This window comes from Mesitornis unicolor, unplaced genomic scaffold (genome assembly GCF_000695765.1).
Source record: "Mesitornis unicolor isolate BGI_N332 unplaced genomic scaffold, ASM69576v1 scaffold10622, whole genome shotgun sequence".
In the NCBI taxonomy this organism is placed as follows: Eukaryota; Metazoa; Chordata; class Aves; order Mesitornithiformes; family Mesitornithidae; genus Mesitornis; species Mesitornis unicolor.
This window is the reverse complement of record NW_010171216.1, coordinates 40,116-58,493: the sequence shown is the minus strand read 5'-3', so window position 1 is coordinate 58,493 and position 18,378 is coordinate 40,116. Positions and strand designations below refer to the sequence as shown.

The following is an 18,378-nucleotide window of genomic DNA, read 5'->3' as shown; positions in this document are numbered from 1 at the left end:
GACTTATCAGCAGAACTATCATTTTTCCATCTTTCATATGCCTCATCCTACTCTGTGGAGAGCTCCTACTTTCCAAGCAGCACTCACATATCTTTAGATAAGTCACTAGTAGTGGTAGTAGTTCACTACACTGTACACTGAACTCAGTAGAAATTTTGTGTATAGTCAGGAGTGTGTAAACAACATACAATACATGTGTGTGCACACCTAAAAAATGCAGTGATTTTACTAAATGACACTATCAAATCTGAACACTATTCACATGAAATTACTTTAAAATAGATAACTAACATATGTGGATTCATTCCTCCTTCAAATCAGAAATAAATTTTCATATTCAAGCCATACATACTTCCTGGATCATTAACAGGTTTAGCAAGCAAAGCTATTCAAAGCGTCCCTGCTCAAAATCCATTTCTGATGTACTTCTTTACGGTTCTATAGTATGTTTTTGTTAGCTACTGCCAATCACTGCATAACAGCAGCATAAGCAATTCCATTTGTCTGCATCCTTGAGATCATTCACCAGCAATTTAGTTTCTAGAAGCCCTGTCTCCTCTCCCATCTATGGAAGCTCCAGAAAACGTGTGTTATGGCATTGCCTACCACAAAGCAACTGGGCAAAGAATGATGAAAGTCAGAATATATTCATACTGTCTTTTTCTACTTTAGTCCAAATGGAATCACTCAAAACAGAAGGTAAAAAAATAGAAGTGAACGGAAGGACAAGCCCTGACTAATGTAATCAAGTGCTCTCATAGACAACCCTGCTTAGAACAGGAGACTGGACTAGAGATTGGGCTTCCTGTGACACCTGTGACCCCTTCCAACCTGAATTATGCTTTCACTCCATGAACTGTTCAGAAACTGAAGCAAGGCTGATCTGACTGGGTTTTAGGTTGTTTTTTCTTCTTTTCTTTCCTAAGACTATGTGAAAAAACAATCACCAGTCATGACAAATAAAGGAGGTTCTTAAATGATCTGACAGAACATCATTGTTATCAAAGAAGTTCCATAGCATTGAAACTACTGAGAATTTGCTAAAGACTATCTGGTAACAAGGCAGATATTTGGAAAGGAAACTTGCTATGGTGAGACATAAGAAGGAAGAGATATCTACACAGGCTAAGAAGTTCCACATAAACAGCCAAGTTCCAAATACACAACATCTCAATTGAAACAACTAAGACCTGAAATAGAACTGGATGTGAGCCCAAAAACTAACATGTTTTCACCAGGGATTGAGCCTTGCTCAAGACTTTCTTCTTTGTCTCCTTCAGGTTATCCTCTAAAGAAAATTCTGAATGGAATAAAGTTATTGGAGGAGCTGTGAGTAAGGCTCCCCTCATCCAGGAAAAGAGGCAAAGGGTATTAAAGGTTTAACTTCACATATATTGTCCTTTCAGCATTCTTTGCCTTCTCATTTCCTAATAAATAGCACCACAGCACTTACTGTCTGGAACCCTCTGTATAAGAAGAGAAAGGTAGTGGATCAAAGGAACTAGTCTGAGGTTGAGACACATTTTTCATTTAATATTTATGAATATTAAAAAAGACGAAACCACTCCAAACCCATTATTAGCTGTTTTCAGTAACTCTTTCAGAACAGCCCCAATTAAAAGTCATTTAAGAATTCTCCCTTTATAAGATACTGATCAAATAACTGCAATACAGATGGTAAAAAGCCAACCAAATAGCTACACACTGCTCTCATTGCACCTTGGAGCCTTTTTGGTGTCAGCAGAAGCTACAAACAAGGTATGAAGAGCGATTATGACCTTTATTATCTATAAAATTGTTCATATAACATTTACACACAGCTAATTCCAAGAAGAGGAAAGGTGATAATGGTTCTTTACATACATCATAAAAAAGAAATGTGTTGAGAGTAGACTTTGATGCAAAAGTTACTTTTTTCTTATTAATTACACAACGCATTGATTTTAATTTGTGTTTACCTCCTCCCCATCTCAGACATCTTGCTAAATCATTGCCAGTCCCAAGGGGCAGGATAGCAACTGGAGGATGCTTAATCAAGTTTGCTTTCTCTGTGAATAAAGAAGGAAAAACAGAACTAAGGAACAAACAAATCTCATTGTATGGTACTGATACAGTAACTATGCTCGGGTTTGCTTCAATGAAAGACAGTGAAACATGTTTTGTATCTGAGATTATGCTGCCTGCTCAGCAAAAAACATTTCACCAAGCCACTCCATTATGCAGCCCCTTCTCCAGTCAATATTCAATCCTTCATTTTTATTTACTCGAATGTTATCACAAGGACTTTTGTAACCCATAGATGTGATAAATATTCATAAACAACGATACTCTAGATCTTTCCAAGACTGAAAATATTGTACTCTCTGTTGTTCTCAGCTCTGCCTTTCCCAGCTATGAATGCAAAAAAGTAATAGTTAAGGGCATGAATAATGAGATGAATCTTGTGCTTTTTCATGTGTTTCAAATTTGTGTTTAACTTGGATTCGTGTCTACACATAGGCACTATTACCTAGAACATCTTGGAACCAACACCGGGGGTTCGCCCTTTAAGAATTAAACCTGCTAATCAAAATGAGCATTGATCTATCTGATCAAGTCTCTAAGTCAGCATTTTGTATTTAACAAGTTATATTTTGAAATGTGTGAACTTCTAGTGTCTTATGACATTTTACCAGTACCTTTCTAGCATTTCAAGCCAAAAAATTTCTGTTCAAAATCCAATTCTGTTCACAATCCCTGGACAACAATATTTCAAATATATAATTTATCAAATTTCCCATTTAATTGGAATAAGTAGAATGTCTAGTTTAAGAGTTATATTTGAATAGTCAAACAATAAACTATTTTGTTCACAGAATGATGCACAATTATCAGCAATTCTCAGCAGGAGTTTGTTTCCAATGGATGTGGCAGGGCCATCTTGTAATTTATGAACTTCTCTCATCAATTTTTTAGAAAGATTTAACATTTACAATATCAGTGTAGTGCAGATCTTTAAGAGAATTTAATACTTAATAGAGTAATTAAAAAAATGTTTAAAAGTGCCAAATTGAGGAGAAAAAAGGGGTTTTTTTTCATTTTTGTGGATTTTTTTTTTGTCCTTTTCTTTCTTTTCCTCTTGCTTCGCTCTTAGCTAAGACTCTTTTTAGATCAGGAGATCAGGGAAGAAAAGATCAAACTAGAAAGTGTCTGTTTCTTGAAACAGGTAATTTAATAAATTTTACATGCCAAAGAGCTTTTCTTTGCTAAAAAGACAGCATTGAAAAATCTATTTCCTACATCTATGAAACAAATAAACCCTGGATCCTCCAAATAATTTCTTAGTTCTGTACCAGAAGAAATGCTGCGGAAGACTGTATTTTACTAGGACAAAATGCAAGTTTTTTTAAAATAATGCCACTGAAAGTAACTGCATGACATTTTAGACCTCATGAAAAAAGTGATGACACAATTAACAGCTGCAAAACTTCATCCCTTCCAAATTTAGGCAATACATCTGATATTTATGCACATTGATTTATGACTTCGAAAGCTATTTGAGAGTCACAACCAATAGCTTGCATTTGCAAAGATTTTTTTTTTTCAAGCCAAGATCAGAAATATGCCTTTCCTATCATCTGTTCCCCATGACATCATTTTTACTTTTCACTGAACTTTAAAAGTTTTTCTGGTCCTCACCTCCCACAGAGCACAGACTTTTAAATGCTCCATCTAAACTTTCAGTCGAGTCTTCTGACCTCTCTTCCTCCCCTACCTAACTTCCATCGTCACACATTCCCCCTCTTTTTTTTTCCTCTGCCTCTCCTCTAATGCCAAATAAATGATCACATTGTGTGGAAGAGAGTCTCCCTAATAAACCTTGAGAAGTTTAAGCCTTTGATATCTTGACTTCTGGTCCTTCCTAATGTACAGAGGACTTTAAAGCCAACTGACTGAAAGAATTCCAAAACTAAAATGCCTGTTAGCGCATTGTCTCCACTATGGGATAATGGAGCACAAACAAAAATCTGGTAACTACAAAAGCAAGCAAGCTAAGGTAAATGGTCTTAAAAAAATAACCAAACAACTTAGATTTGATTCAGTTTGGGGAAAAGACTTTGAACTTAAATTAAAACAGATTGATTCAAATTTCTTGCTTTCTGGAAATCTGGAGGACTACAAACACTGGAGTTTATTATTTTTAAGGATACTAAAAAACTAGACATGTTCCAAACTAATACTTTTCAAACATGTAAATGAACAAAATCTTCTTTAAACCAGCTGTATCTACACTTTGATATACAGGGAAGAGCAGTGAAATGAAAAAGATGAGTCAAGCAAAACTATGTAAACACTATTGATTACCTATGCAATCCAAAATCCAGCCTACTGTTCCATCTCCACCACATGCTAATACTCTGAACTCAGGAACATCTCGGAAAAAATTTAACCTAAAAACAGTAAATGAAGACATCTAGTTAATTATCATAAATGCACTGTGCATTATGTAAACATTTTATGGCTTAAGACATTTCTTTTAATAGAAAATGGCAAGTGAACATTTGAAATAATAATAATCTCTGATGATGCATTCAAGTTTTAGACAAATACAAACCAACATTTTATTATCTGAAAACTTTAATATGCAATTGTTAATTCAAGGGTTACCATGGTACACTAATACTAGAAATAGTTCGGAACTGATGGTTAATGCAAATCTTTGTTTCAGTTCAAATCTTATTTGAAACTATTGTCAGAAAACATTATCTGTTTACCTAGTTGTAAGTGGATATGTAGTCTCTCCAGACAGAAAAGACTAAAGTGGCTAAATGTATTAGCCACAGTATTTCCTTGAGAGGTGCTGGCTATGAAAGCATATGAATACAGCATACTCTGACAATACACTAATACATAATAAGCTGAGCATTTTGTTTTGATAAAAAAACAACTTTGCATCATGGTTTAAACCAAAATGAGTAAGCATCAGACTGAATGCATCCGTTCCACTGTCATACAAACCATATTTTAGAAGTTAAATATCTTTGGAAATATTTGCCTGGCTGTTTGTCCTTCCATATCCATCAGGTGTGGGACAATATCACCACCTCATTAACCACTTCACTCAATACCAATGTTCCACAATGCTGAGGAGCAAAGCTATACCAAAACAATTCTAAATTGTAATATTTTAAATTTAAAAGCATCTTTTCAGCATAGCTTTTCACACATACTGAAATTAGTCCTTAAACATAATTGTCACTAGACAAAAACCTTTCAGTAATCTTGCCATATGTGTGTCTGTGTGTGTGTGTATGCACACTCACATATATTCCGTTCATTAGTGTCAGACAGCTTAAAGCATATTCTATGTTAGTGACTAGATTTGATAATATAAACTGCAGTCTCCTAACAAGTGCACAATTAGTACATTGTACTCAAATTATTAAATGCAAATAAATACACGCAATAATTTTCAAGTGCTTAATTAAAGCTATTTTCCATATGAAAATTTAATGCTGCACAGAGAATGGTGTTCTTGTCCCTTTAAAATTTCTTTTAGGCCTCTTGATAAAATCAGGAACACATGAAAAACTACAGAGCAAAAGAAAGAGCAGAGGAGAAGGAAACAAAAAGCACAGTGATCAAAGTTATTTACAGTGTAGAAGATGACAGGACAACTTCTTGTTCTATTAGTTTTAGACCAAGATTTCAAAGTTAGCAAAGCTATGTAGAATTAAGCCCATCACATAGTTGACCCACTCCCTCTAATTTTCTCTGCTCAGAAGGGTTCTTAGACAATTTCAGGTGTTAGGTACAATGTCTGAAGGATGCTTACCCATTCTGTGTTAAACCCTGCTTTGCCCTTCTCACCTCATATGATATACTTCACACATCCCGGACAAGTGCTTTAAGATCTCTTCTCCTCCAAAATGTCATGTACCAAATCTGACTAGGCAGACTTGGGGTACAATCTTCTCATAAGCACATATGCAGAAAGACCCTCTGCTGGAAGTCACGACCTACCACTGAGATATACCCTGGCCCACAGGTGTGCATCTCTGGCACTTCATCAGACCTTGGAAAGAGACAAATGCCTCCCATCACCAGCATTCCCACTTCAACCCAATGTGTTGGGGCTGCAGAAAGTTAGGAGATTTAATTATATACTGAGGGTATTTCAGATTAATTTAACATCAAATTATAGCCCAGAGGTGATGGCAGGCTACTAACTTCTATAAATATTTAAGCATTTCTACTGCCTGTACCAGATGTCAAAAAGAAAGTCTTGGAAAACAAACAAACAAACAATACCACCAAAAGTACAGGGTTGATGCTAGCATTAATCCAGATAGGTAGAACATAGACCGAAATCTCCATCTCCCTTTTTATAAACAAGCATCCTTACTATATTGGTACCAAACGTTCTTTTTGTATTGACTGATTTTTAGCTCATCAAAAAAGTATAATTTTCAAGAAAGTGGGGAACTGAAGAGTCTGACAAAACCAGATTGTCTAAAAAAATCTCAATAAGCTTCATTCATATTTCCCCTGCAGCATTTTATATTCATACACAGTACATTTTTTGAACAATTTCATAGCACAGCATTAAGTTCACATGACTTTTTCTTTTTACATTATATAAACACGTAATACATAAAATACATAAAAATAAGGTATAATACACTTTACATTGTATATCTGCATACATAAATATAGTGTATCTAAATATACTATAACAAATATAAATATTTATAAAATCAAATTAATTTATAAAATCAAATATAGTTATATAATTACATATGTAAATAAATCTCATTCATTGAATTAGAATGTGCAGCCTACATTAAGAGTTGGGAAGGGAACACGGTTTTCTGTTTATAAGGTTTCATTCAAACTCAGTAAGTAGCATAATTGTAATGAAAGAATTTGACAGATTTCTTAATAGAACTCAAAGTAAAGACTAAGTATTGCCTATCAAAACAGCTTTAGTCAATTACAGTTTTAATAGCACCTGTTACCTCTTATCTACATAACATTTTTATATGGTTTGAAAAGCAAAATTGTAGGAGAACTTAGTCAAAGTGGTATGAAGTGGAAACTTAAAAAACTGACATCATAGTAAAGACTTTGTGCACTGTCACACTGAAGTAAAGAACCAGAATAGAAAATTTAGTCCTATTTTCTTGAACTCAAATTGGACAAGAACTTTAGGAATCAATAATAAACATCAAATAATACAAAAATATAAAACAGTACTTACAGTGGGTCTCTTCCCCAAAAGTTTTATCTTTACTTTTAAAAAAATCAGTGTTATTTCTAAACAATTTAGATTATTATTCTTTACCTTGCACAATATGACAAGTATGAGATTAAGTAGAAAGGACAAATGTCCATTATATCAATAACTGTTACAAAAATTTATGTCAATAACTTTAACAGACACTAAATAGAATATGAGAAACAGGTAAATCAGAAACTTCAAAACATGTATTTTATTGGTACCTAATGAATTAATATTGTAATTCACACAGAATCATTTAATATATCACTTCCAAAGTGATAACCAAAGTTACACCTATTCTTCAGCCACTGGCAAAAAGGCAACAAGAAAGATCAGCAGAACTTCTGCTAACATCTCCTGTCACAGGACAAACAAATCTCCTGATACATTTGGAAGTAAAAGATGAAAAGCCACAACTATAATAATGCACAGGAAGGCTAAGAGAAAAAAAAAAGTATGGCTGTATAGCAAGGCCTTAAGACAGCAGGATGTTTTTGCTAGGTGAATTCTTAATAAATGATTTTTCTTCCTACTGAGAAAGGTCAATATAACCAATATCTAAATGTGGATTACATGAGATTATTAAGGTACCTTCCAACCTAAACCATTCTATGATTCTATGATTATATATGATTGTATTTATATCATCAAAATTGTCAAGATTATCTAATTCTTGCCTGATGATCAAATTTTTTTATCATTAAACTGCAGCTTCCTTTTTTATTACAGTATCTCCTAACTTTTAATATTCTACAAATTTCATAAGCACACACATAATCCTTAGTCCATGGTCAATAATTAACATAGTAAATGGGTTCAGTCATAAGATTGAGCTAGAAAACCTATCCCTATCCTCCCTTGTAAATTGACATGCTTTAGCCTTCCCTGATCCAGTTTCCTATAAATAAATAAATTTAAACCTAAGTAAATAAATTTAAACCACTGAAGGTGTTTGATACCAGTCTATTTTTATTTTATTTTGCCAGAAGCAAGGATCACACACATAGTAAATTATTGAATTTCTGCTGATAAACTAGTAATTTTCACTGAAAGATGGCAACTGTTTCAACTACCTATACTACTCTAATTCAGTTTTTCATAATCATCTCATCAAATCCATATGAATGCAAAGAAACTTTTTATGAATAAAACATCAGTGCTACAGGACTTAACTATTTGCTGTTGAATCATGCATTTGATAGATTTATGCAAAGATATCCTCCCACCCCCCCTTATTCTTATAGAATTGTTTTAGGAAATCCTGTCCCACTCACAATAAAACTATTTTAAAACAGAAATTGCAATGCTTTCTATTTAGGTACTTGCACATGGCGTTTTTTCTTATACCCAGAAGCAGGGCACTATGCAGAGATTACAGGTGCTAAACCACATAAGGTGGCATAACAACAGCACTGTGTGAAATCCTTCAGCCAGTTTTCACTCAGAGTGGAAGTAAAAATTAAAACTGTCAATAGCCCAAGCAAAGAATAATCCACTGATGCTGGTATCTCAGGATAAGTATCAGCTAAATGTAAGGTAAATTGCAAATTATAAGTGGATACAAACACACTATTTAACTTGGTAAATTCCTTCACTGCTGAGAAGATAAAAGTGCAAAAAAAAGGGAACGCAACTTAGTAACTGCCTACATTAGAGAAATTTTCTCTTAAATTCTCTAAATGGTATTAGAACTACTCCATATCTTTTGGCTTAAACACATTTTAATTGAGCCAATTTTAAAGCTACCTCTGAGTAATTTAGATTCAGTTTTTGGAAAAGGAGAATAATTTTGAAATAGATGATCAGTTAAAATTTGTAAATACTTCTGTCTCACAGCTTCTCAGCTGATATTACAATACACAGTACATGAACTTTGTCAGTTACAATACTTGCATATAATTGTAATCAGCTGCAAGATAGAGGACTTCAGAAGCTCTGCATTATTAATACAGTTTCTCTGTAAATCATAGTTATTTGTTATGACTTCTGTTTCAAAACTTCTGTATTTGCAATAATAAAGCAGAGTGGCCTAAAAGGTGTTGAGACAATAATATTGAACCAATAAATACGTAAAATTAGTATATTCAACAAATACTTATTTTTCATAAAGTGTGGCATAAATAAAATACACTAATATTATCGAAATTTTAATGAATGGAATCTAGAACTTACCACTTTGATAATTACAAGTGGATTTGCATGACATTTGCACATTGGAATAGAACTTATGCTTCATGTGAATGAAAGTGAATGAAAGATAAGTGTTCACCCTAAATATCACCAGCTCAAAGCAAATTAGAACATGCTAAACATTCATTAACAGACTTAAGTTGACAAAGGACCAATTTGATAGATATCTCACACTTCAAGGTGAGACCTGTAACTTAGAAACTTTGACCACTTGTGAATTTAAAATGCTGAGTTTAATCTAGCAATTTCACTAATTTAGATGTTCAACTCACCACTGAGTCTTCACAAACCAACTGTCCAGAGGAATGCATGAAGATGAAAGACAAAGCAATTGCACTGTTGCAGTGTTTACTCCTTTACTGTAGTGACCATGTTGTTGCCATTTTAGTAAACAAAGCATATACAAGCCCTGACAACTGGTCAGTATACTTACTTGAGTATATGAATGAAAATTAAACACAGTTTTTCCTCTTCTAGACTGCCAAGCTGAGCTGGCCATGTAACTGGCCAACATACACACTTTAACTGCATTACAACTCTCAGTTACAGTTTTCTGTATACTGTAATGACACTATTCATGAGGCAGTAATTCCAGGAAATCACTCTAATAAAAAAAAGTTTCAATAAATCCAGTTTATCATTGCATGGAGCAATATCTTCTACTCCTGGAATGCCATTTTAATGTGCAAAAGTTAACTTGTATATTCATATATTGCAGCTGAAACTACTGTTTTCAATTCAAACATGACAAAGGTAGCTGCCAATTTCAAATCACAGGCTTGGTAAAAACCACAGTGGCACATTCACGGAAACAAGATCTCAATCCTTCTCTGTGTGATCACACAGAACACTGAGGGACTACATAAATATAGGGCACATTTTATTTTCAGGTACTCAACATTGAATACATTGTCCATATGATATACTTCACATTCAAAAATACCATTAATATGATAGAATCATAGAATGGTTTTGGTTGGAAGGTACCATTTAAGATTATCTTGTCCCACCCTCCTGTCACAGGGAGGGATATTTTTCACTACATCAGGTTGCTCAAAGCCCTGTCCAACCAAAACTTATGTCTTCCTTAAATATAGCTTAATATGTACATCAATCTTTTTCTACAGTAAAGTATTATTGTCAGCAGATGGCTCCAAATCATTCTCATACAGATACTGAAAAATAACAGTAGTGTCAAACCCCTGATTCCTGCAAGAATGAAATTTGCTTTATCTCCACAATCCCCACAAGATGGACAGCAGCCTTGCAGATTTGGGAAAGGGCTATGCCAGTCAGAAGAAGAAACACAGAACAATTTATGGGAAAAGTCAATCAATGTGTGCTGGGCAGTGGGCAGAGGAAAGATGCCTGATGTCATACATTCAGAAGTAACTTTACTGTGATAGTCAATTGGGGTGACTGAGAAAAGAGAACCAGATCAAGAATGCAAGGAGACAAGAGCAAACTAATAAGCAGGCTAAAGGATGTGGCAGAGGCTTCTAAAATAGATTTCAGACAAAGGCTATAAGGGTGTGGCAAACCCAGTACTGAACAATTACAGGGGTTAAGAGAGAGGTGACTGAAACTGGCTCACAACTTTGGAAGTCTAGACTGAGACAGGAGTGGAAGTTGGCGATACATACAATATTTAAAGACTGTGCTATGTATGCAGCAAACACCACAGATGTCATACAAGTAAAAATATTGTTAAACAGCTGTTTAAAATATCTCTCTAAACCCAAAGTTTAAGTTTCACATGTGAAGACTTACTGAGTTCTAAGTACTACTGATTTATGGTGCACAACTTAAACTTGAATCATTAGAGTACAACCAACCCACTATGGCTTGCTTTGCCATTCTTTGGCAAAAATGTAATTCTTCCAAAGAAATATGGACCAAGTTCAAGGTTTTGTTCAGGAGAAAATAACTATGCAGTTATTATATTCTAAAAATATTCTTAGCGTTTATGTCTTCCCACAATACTCTGTATACTCCAAATGTCCAACAGCAAAGAAATACTCTAGCAATCAATTCCAATAATCAGGGAAAATAGTGTAATTTTCAAAATAGGCCTATTGCTTTGTGAAGTTATAAAGGCCCAGGTGCTGCAGATTCCCAACTAAATTACAGAGTAAGTTGTAGGGATTCAGTTTGGCTGTCTCGGGCATTTTGTAAGTGGACAGAATTTAAGATTTAAAAAGGCCTGTTGAGGTAAACTTGCAGATAGAATTTAAAAAAAATATATGCTCTCTGAATTAAATGCTTAAGGGAGCTACAAAGAAATACAACTTTTGTGGATATAATTTCTATAATAGAGTATAAAAATAACATAAATTAGACAGTTTAAATAATAGAGACTTAAGGGAATGGCAGCCTTTTCAGAGGGACAAAGTCTTCGTGAAATGGTGACCTCTCTACAGAGTCATGTGGGTCTGTGGCTCGACTGCTATTCATCCATCTATTATTTACCTCTCTGTGAGGTGAACAATAACTGAATTTCAGATTCTTCAAGATCATTAAATCCACAACAGTTGTTGTCACAAGTAAAAGACTCCTATAGAGATGTAACAACCAAACAGGGAAACTCTTTTCAAGGCCAAAAACACAAGTGCTAGGCACAAATTACACAATGTATCAGCCTGGCAATTTTCACGTCACTTTGTTAACGCTGGGAGTCTATAACTGCGAAGTACCTTTTATACCTCTGTTCAGCTGCAAAGCTTACAGGGTTTCTCCAGCTCACCCATATCTCACTACTTCCAAACAAAGAACAGCTAAACCATTAATTACCATACCAGTGTTTAAAGTGTACTGTTCCCCTTTGGCTGAGAGCTCCTTGATTTTCAGGCCTCTTAGCAGGCCTGTTTCTGATGTTGGAAAGGAAATAGAGTCGGCTGCTGAGCAATTTATTTGCATCATGTACATATTTTTATATAGATTATATACGCGAGCCTTGACATAAACAGTGCCAAAAACCTTAGCTTAGGCATGCTAAGAAGCTACACACCGGTATATTTATAAAAAAATGCACAATAGCTAATATTATGAAATGAGGGAGGATGTGGTGTTTTGTTTTGTGTATTTGTGGTTTGTTTTGTTGTTTGTTTGTAAGGGAGAGGATTGAAAGGGAAAATGAAATGTATTATTTCCAAATTTCAAAGAAATTAAAATATGAGATTCCATTAGTGGCCTTTCTTCCTCTGATCAAAGATTATTTTAACTCTAATCCAGCTCAGGTCTGCTAAGAAGCCCTTTATTCCAACACAGAATGTGGTTATCCCACTGAGAGGAAGAATAAAAGACCTAGTGATTGAGTTGTTGACGTTAACAAAAGAAAATACAACAGTTTCACAGTCCCCTCAAGATTTAGGATTTTATTGTTCTGCCAGTTCTCTTGTCTTTCTACCTGTTATCTAAACAGGAGACACTTAGATTTTTGACAGAAATGAACTGTAAATGTTAATTCATGTTAGCCACAGATGTTTGGAACTTGAGTTCAAAAACTTGTGAATGTTATCTTCTTGTTTGATGACAGTAGCCTGTGAGAAAAATACTATCATAAATAAAAAACATTACCTTACAGGTTAAACCAGACAGCTTACTCTAGTAAAAGCATGCAAATTCTACTCTAATACTATAAACATTCTATAGGTCGAGTAAATATGTCTGAAATTAGTATTAAAAAAAAAAATCTCAACATAAACTAAATTAAAATGTATTACAATAATATTAAATGCTTTAGAATAATTATGTTTATACCTTTCCACTCAGTAACAGTAATTGCACAAATAATACACCTTTTTACCTCTGTGCTGTATAATTCCCCACTCTCTTTCACTTCAATCTAAATTACATTTATGACAATATTAAACAAATGTTACATTTTGATTGACAATCCAGTATAACTGGCGTTATAGAGATGGATGACTGAGTAGACAGATGGATAGATGGGCAGGTTTTATTAGGGAATCCAGCTCTCACAGAAAGGGAAACAAGGACTGCTAAGTGAAATAGAGAGTTTATTCAACTGCTTGCTTAAGGGACAAATTATATGCAGCCTACATAGTATTGCTAGGGGCAAGAAGTGATGGCAGGAGATAAACTGGAAATTTAGGATTATTCATTGCTGTGGAATAAGCAAAAAATATACCAAAACAAGCGCAATAAAATGCAGTGTCTGTTTGAAAATTAATTAGAAATTTCTTCAAAGTGACTCTGAAGTAAAACTATTTCGATATCTAATAGGAAGAGAAATTGAAAGTATTTTCTATGAAACACTGTCCTGGTTCAAAAGTCTGAAGTTTAAATCACTTCAGTGCAGGCTTTCAGTTTGAACTTAACACTGCCCTCTTGTGCTTCTGCCTTAAAATACATTGTCCTTTACATCACAAGATACATGAAAATCAGAAGTCAGTAATAGACAGAAATGCAGTCAGTAAGTGAGGTTTGATGTTTTTTTTTAAAGTTTCAATGAAATAAGATTAATTTGAACAACAACAAAAAAATCAGTTGTTTCTATAGTTGTTATATCAGTTGTTTCAAAAGCTGTTATATCAATCTCTAGTATGGCATTTCGATTATACCATATGTAAAAAAATACTGGTTACTAGTTTTGTCTCAGATAAAATTCCCTATGCATTTCTGAAATAACTTGATGCTATTTTTCTATTCTACTTACTTTTTGGACTAAGATTAATTTTCTATATATCTCAAGACTAGCATAACAAAACACAAACAACAATATCATTTGAGTAATAAAACAGCACCAGCATTCAGGTACAGGATAAAATTCCAGGTATCAAAGAAATAATTCATGTCATTATTTCATTTTTTGAGGAGATTTTGCACCATTCTGCAGCTTGCACATTAGCCACACTGTTGCACAATATATCCTGAGAATATAAACTTCAAAAAGGATTTGGCTCAATCTGCTTTTCACTTTCATAAATGATATACACATCCCAAAGTCTATCACAATAAATGAATGGACAGCTGATGCAGAATGTTTTTAATAGAGAATAGCTTCCTGTATATTTGGCATTAAAACCAGAAGTACTGGCAGAAACTGTCAGAGCATACTCTTTCCAGCAATATATATTTGACAACTGAAATACATTTCCACCTTCATCTTACTTTCCTCCAACTTCAAAGAAAAAAAGACTAAACAAATAAAAATAGCCAAGATTAAAAAAAACCCCACAACATTCAAGCAACAGTGTAAACTTCATTGTCAGTGAACATACATCTCCTAATACCCTTTTGCAATTCTTCTCACTGGTGTAAAATTTTGTATATCAGTAATGCAACTAAATACCATCCAATACATACAGAATGTTACACAGACCAGATGTTCAGTGCTGGTCTGTCTGTTTTCTTTTTCACTACTGAAAAAGGAGACTATTTCAGGTGGCAAAAGCTGGTATTTGATATACTGCAATTCTCCTGCCCTCACATGAATGCAAATTAGGAAGAATCATGAAGGAAGTGTGTTAGGTGAGTGACTGCAACACTACCTGGTTCAGGTAACACTTCAGTCCCAATAAAGAGTCACTGCCAGCATAACCAGTCATTTTCTGCCTGCTACATCCCCAAGATTATGGAGCTGATAAGGAGTGAGCAGCCACCATAATTTTAAACAACCTTCTATATTTGACAAGCATAAGAATATATATGTGTAAAATACATAAATATATTGCACAGACACATACATAGGTCCACATACATGTTTAGGTAAAATAAATATATGTCCTGCAGATCATTCTTTGAGGCTGCTTAATATTTGTAACAGAGAAGTAACAACCATATGAACTCTGGTTGCTGATACAGCAGTAAAAGCTGAAAACAGAATAAAATTTATCACACAGTTCTTATAAAATACTTCATAGCTATCAGTAAAACACATGATGTGTAGTTTTATTTGTACATTTAAACAAATAATACCTGCAAATTTCTGCAGCCCATTCAGAGGCCTGTAGTGTTGATACATTCAAAACATGCCTCACTCTGTTCATTTGATTATGTAGCATTTTATTAAATGAGTTCCTGGTAATAATATTAACTGTAGACTTACCCTGGCATTGGTCCATTTCCAGAAAGACTATAAACTTGACGAGGATTTAAAAGGTACTGAAATTTTCTATAAATTCTGAAGAGGTAAAAGAGACAAGGAGAAAATATTTACTTACATGTTTGGATTTTTTTTTAAAGTGATCAATCATAGAATTAAAGAAATAAACACATACTAGAATTAATTAAATGGCAGGATCTCATTTACAAAAAAAAATTATTATTTGAACACAGTAATTATAATTCATGCATACAGTGTATTGTGGGCATAAAATTGAGACAAAAGTGCTACAAGCTATCTACAATTCAAATGCTGTATATAGACAGAAAAAAAAAAGGATAAGAAGGTATAATGACACAAGAAAAGGTGAGTCAAAAAAGCATTTGGAAGAGTATATTGGTTTCTATTAAAGTAACTTCATGGTAAAGGAGAGATTTATTCTCGACATTTATTGCTAACACAGAATAACAAGTATAATTAATAGCAAAAGCAAACTGGCTTTGACACCCATCAAAAATGTTGAACAACACCGTAAGTTGAACAACATTTTAAAAAAGCAAATATACTGTCAACTACATCTCCTTTGGATTATATTTGAATAGGAAGAAAATTTAAAAAGATTCAAAATCATTGTTTTACTTAAATTACATGTATTTTAAAATTAGCTGAATAACAGGAAGCACTTTATTGACATAGCGTGAAAAGCATTGTCCTACCCATAAGTGACCCCATTTGCTGTCCCATCCCAGCAAATATTTCTTTAAATGGCAGAATATTTTAAAAACATTGACTGCAATGTGGTAGCTGCTTCATTTCTTCCAGAGAAACAAGTAAGCACATGAAAGCTTTGGAGCTCACAATGAATAAATATGTACCTGGGAACTATGGCATAGTTTAAATTATAAATTTATTTCTTGTTTTTAATTTTAATGTTTAAAATATTAATCAGATTGAGGCCATAATGTTTTTAAGAAAGCATTTCTTTTTCCACTGAAGTATCTCTTCCTTTCTTTTTACTGCTTTAAATAAAATAGAAGCATAAGAGCTGAATCTGAAGTTAAAATGTCCACATTTTCAAATTCAGCAAAATAAAACTGTCTAGACACAATCTATGTGCACATTGAGGTTTGTTTGGTTTGTTTTTTTTTCTTAATAGTAATGCATAATTTATCAGACTAGGTGGAAGACAAGGGTGTAAGAATACTGAATACAAACAAATTTATAATTATCTCTAAAATTGCCAAATTGCAACATTTTCTTAACTTCTCAATTATCTAGCGATACCAGCTTCTTTATAAAGCACTATATTCAAACACTTGCACAATCTATTCCTGATGTCATTCCTGACAGAAAAAGTCAATGTGAAATGACTGGTTTCACTTTGCAAGCATGCACACATCATTGTCAATGATTGCAACGCGAATTAATCAGACATTTGACAGTAGATTTGCAACACAGCATATTTTCATTTCATTTGCAGCATCTTACCCATGTAAAAGGATCCTATTTTTAATGTTTTAGTTAGTATGTGTAAGCTGCTTCACAGTGACATATAGGATTTAACCTAGTCAAAGTTGCAGTTAATTTAATTCGTGTAGCTGCCTATAAAAGGTCACATATTGCTATGAAGTCCAAAAGGCTTAAGACTTATTTGCCTGAAAGTTTGGTGCCAACAAAACATATTATCCATTACCTACATACACAACACTGTTGTCAGGTATCAGTGAAATGCTATAAAATCCTTCTTAATAAAGAGAGAGCAAGATATTTCTAGACAAACCCCAGAAGTCCACCTGCAATAACGAAGAGGTTACATTGAATCCTGCTTGAATCAGTGCATGCCATTCACATGCAAGATGAGGAAATGGACAGGAATTCAGTCTTCCAGTTTTATACCAACAGTACCAAACAGCCTACTAATACTGACACATCCCTTAATATCTTGCACGTAAGGAAGGAATTGGACATGGTTTCCTTGTGACTGCAGATTTGTGCAGACAAAGCCATGAAGCAGTGTAATGCCCCGAAAGATAGTTTTTTTTCATTAACAAAGACAGTTCATTAATTTACCACTTGTCACTACCACCTCCAACTGGTTCTTAACCCACAATACAGTTTATCAACAGCTGTGCTTCTATAACCATTGGCGAGGTTATTCTGTGATCTGGAAAACTAAACAGGTTCAATTTAAAATACAAATCCTCAGAAAAGTTTCTCCGTTATAATTTTTTCCCTTCACTTAAATCATATCCATGATCTCATATGAACCTCAGAATAGCTGCACTAGCATAACTAAGGAGGCAGAAAATTACAGCAAGAGCAGTCAAGAGGGTTGGGATCATCTTTCAATAAATAGGTCTGCTGTGGAAGAAAATACTTGAGTGCACCCTCAGCTGAGTTAGACCGAGCCATCTTCTGAAGCCGTAAGATCATTTCTTTAGAGAGAGAAAAAAAATAGAGGGACAGAAACCTGCTGGCAATTCAAAAATGGCAGTAAAGTTGACTACCCCATGGAAGAAGTTGGCCATAGCAGTGCCTTGTGTCAATGATGGGATGCATCTTCATTCATCAGACTATTCAAGATGTAGTCAGTATAGGCTTAATTTAACCCTAATGGCAGAGAAGAAAGAAGCCAAGGACTCCTTCCCAAGAGTAAAAAAATGTCAGTGTTCTCTCCTAGACATACAACATTTGAAAAATGATAATTTGAAACTGCTTCTACATTTTGTCTCAATGCTAAATGAAAGCTTAGAAAGCCAGACTAATCAGAGAGTAGGAGGGAAGAGATTCTCTGAACCAAAGCTATTTGAAAACAACAAAGGTCAAAGATATCATCAAACTGTACTGCACAGACACTGAA

The 18,378-nt window shown here is 34.1% G+C and overlaps 1 protein-coding gene across 1 annotated transcript in view; it reads right to left on the bottom strand.

Moving 5' to 3' along the window:
• Positions 1-18,378, bottom strand: part of LOC104537160 (diacylglycerol kinase beta-like) — a gene marked incomplete at both ends in the record, with an annotated part of 57,524 nt that overhangs the window by 697 nt on the left and 38,449 nt on the right. Inside the window, 3 exons of the mRNA XM_010179964.1 lie at positions 1,959-2,048; positions 4,345-4,430; positions 15,522-15,596. Of these exons, the coding sequence (XP_010178266.1) occupies positions 1,959-2,048; positions 4,345-4,430; positions 15,522-15,596 (251 nt within the window). The remainder of the gene's footprint in view (positions 1-1,958; positions 2,049-4,344; positions 4,431-15,521; positions 15,597-18,378) is intronic.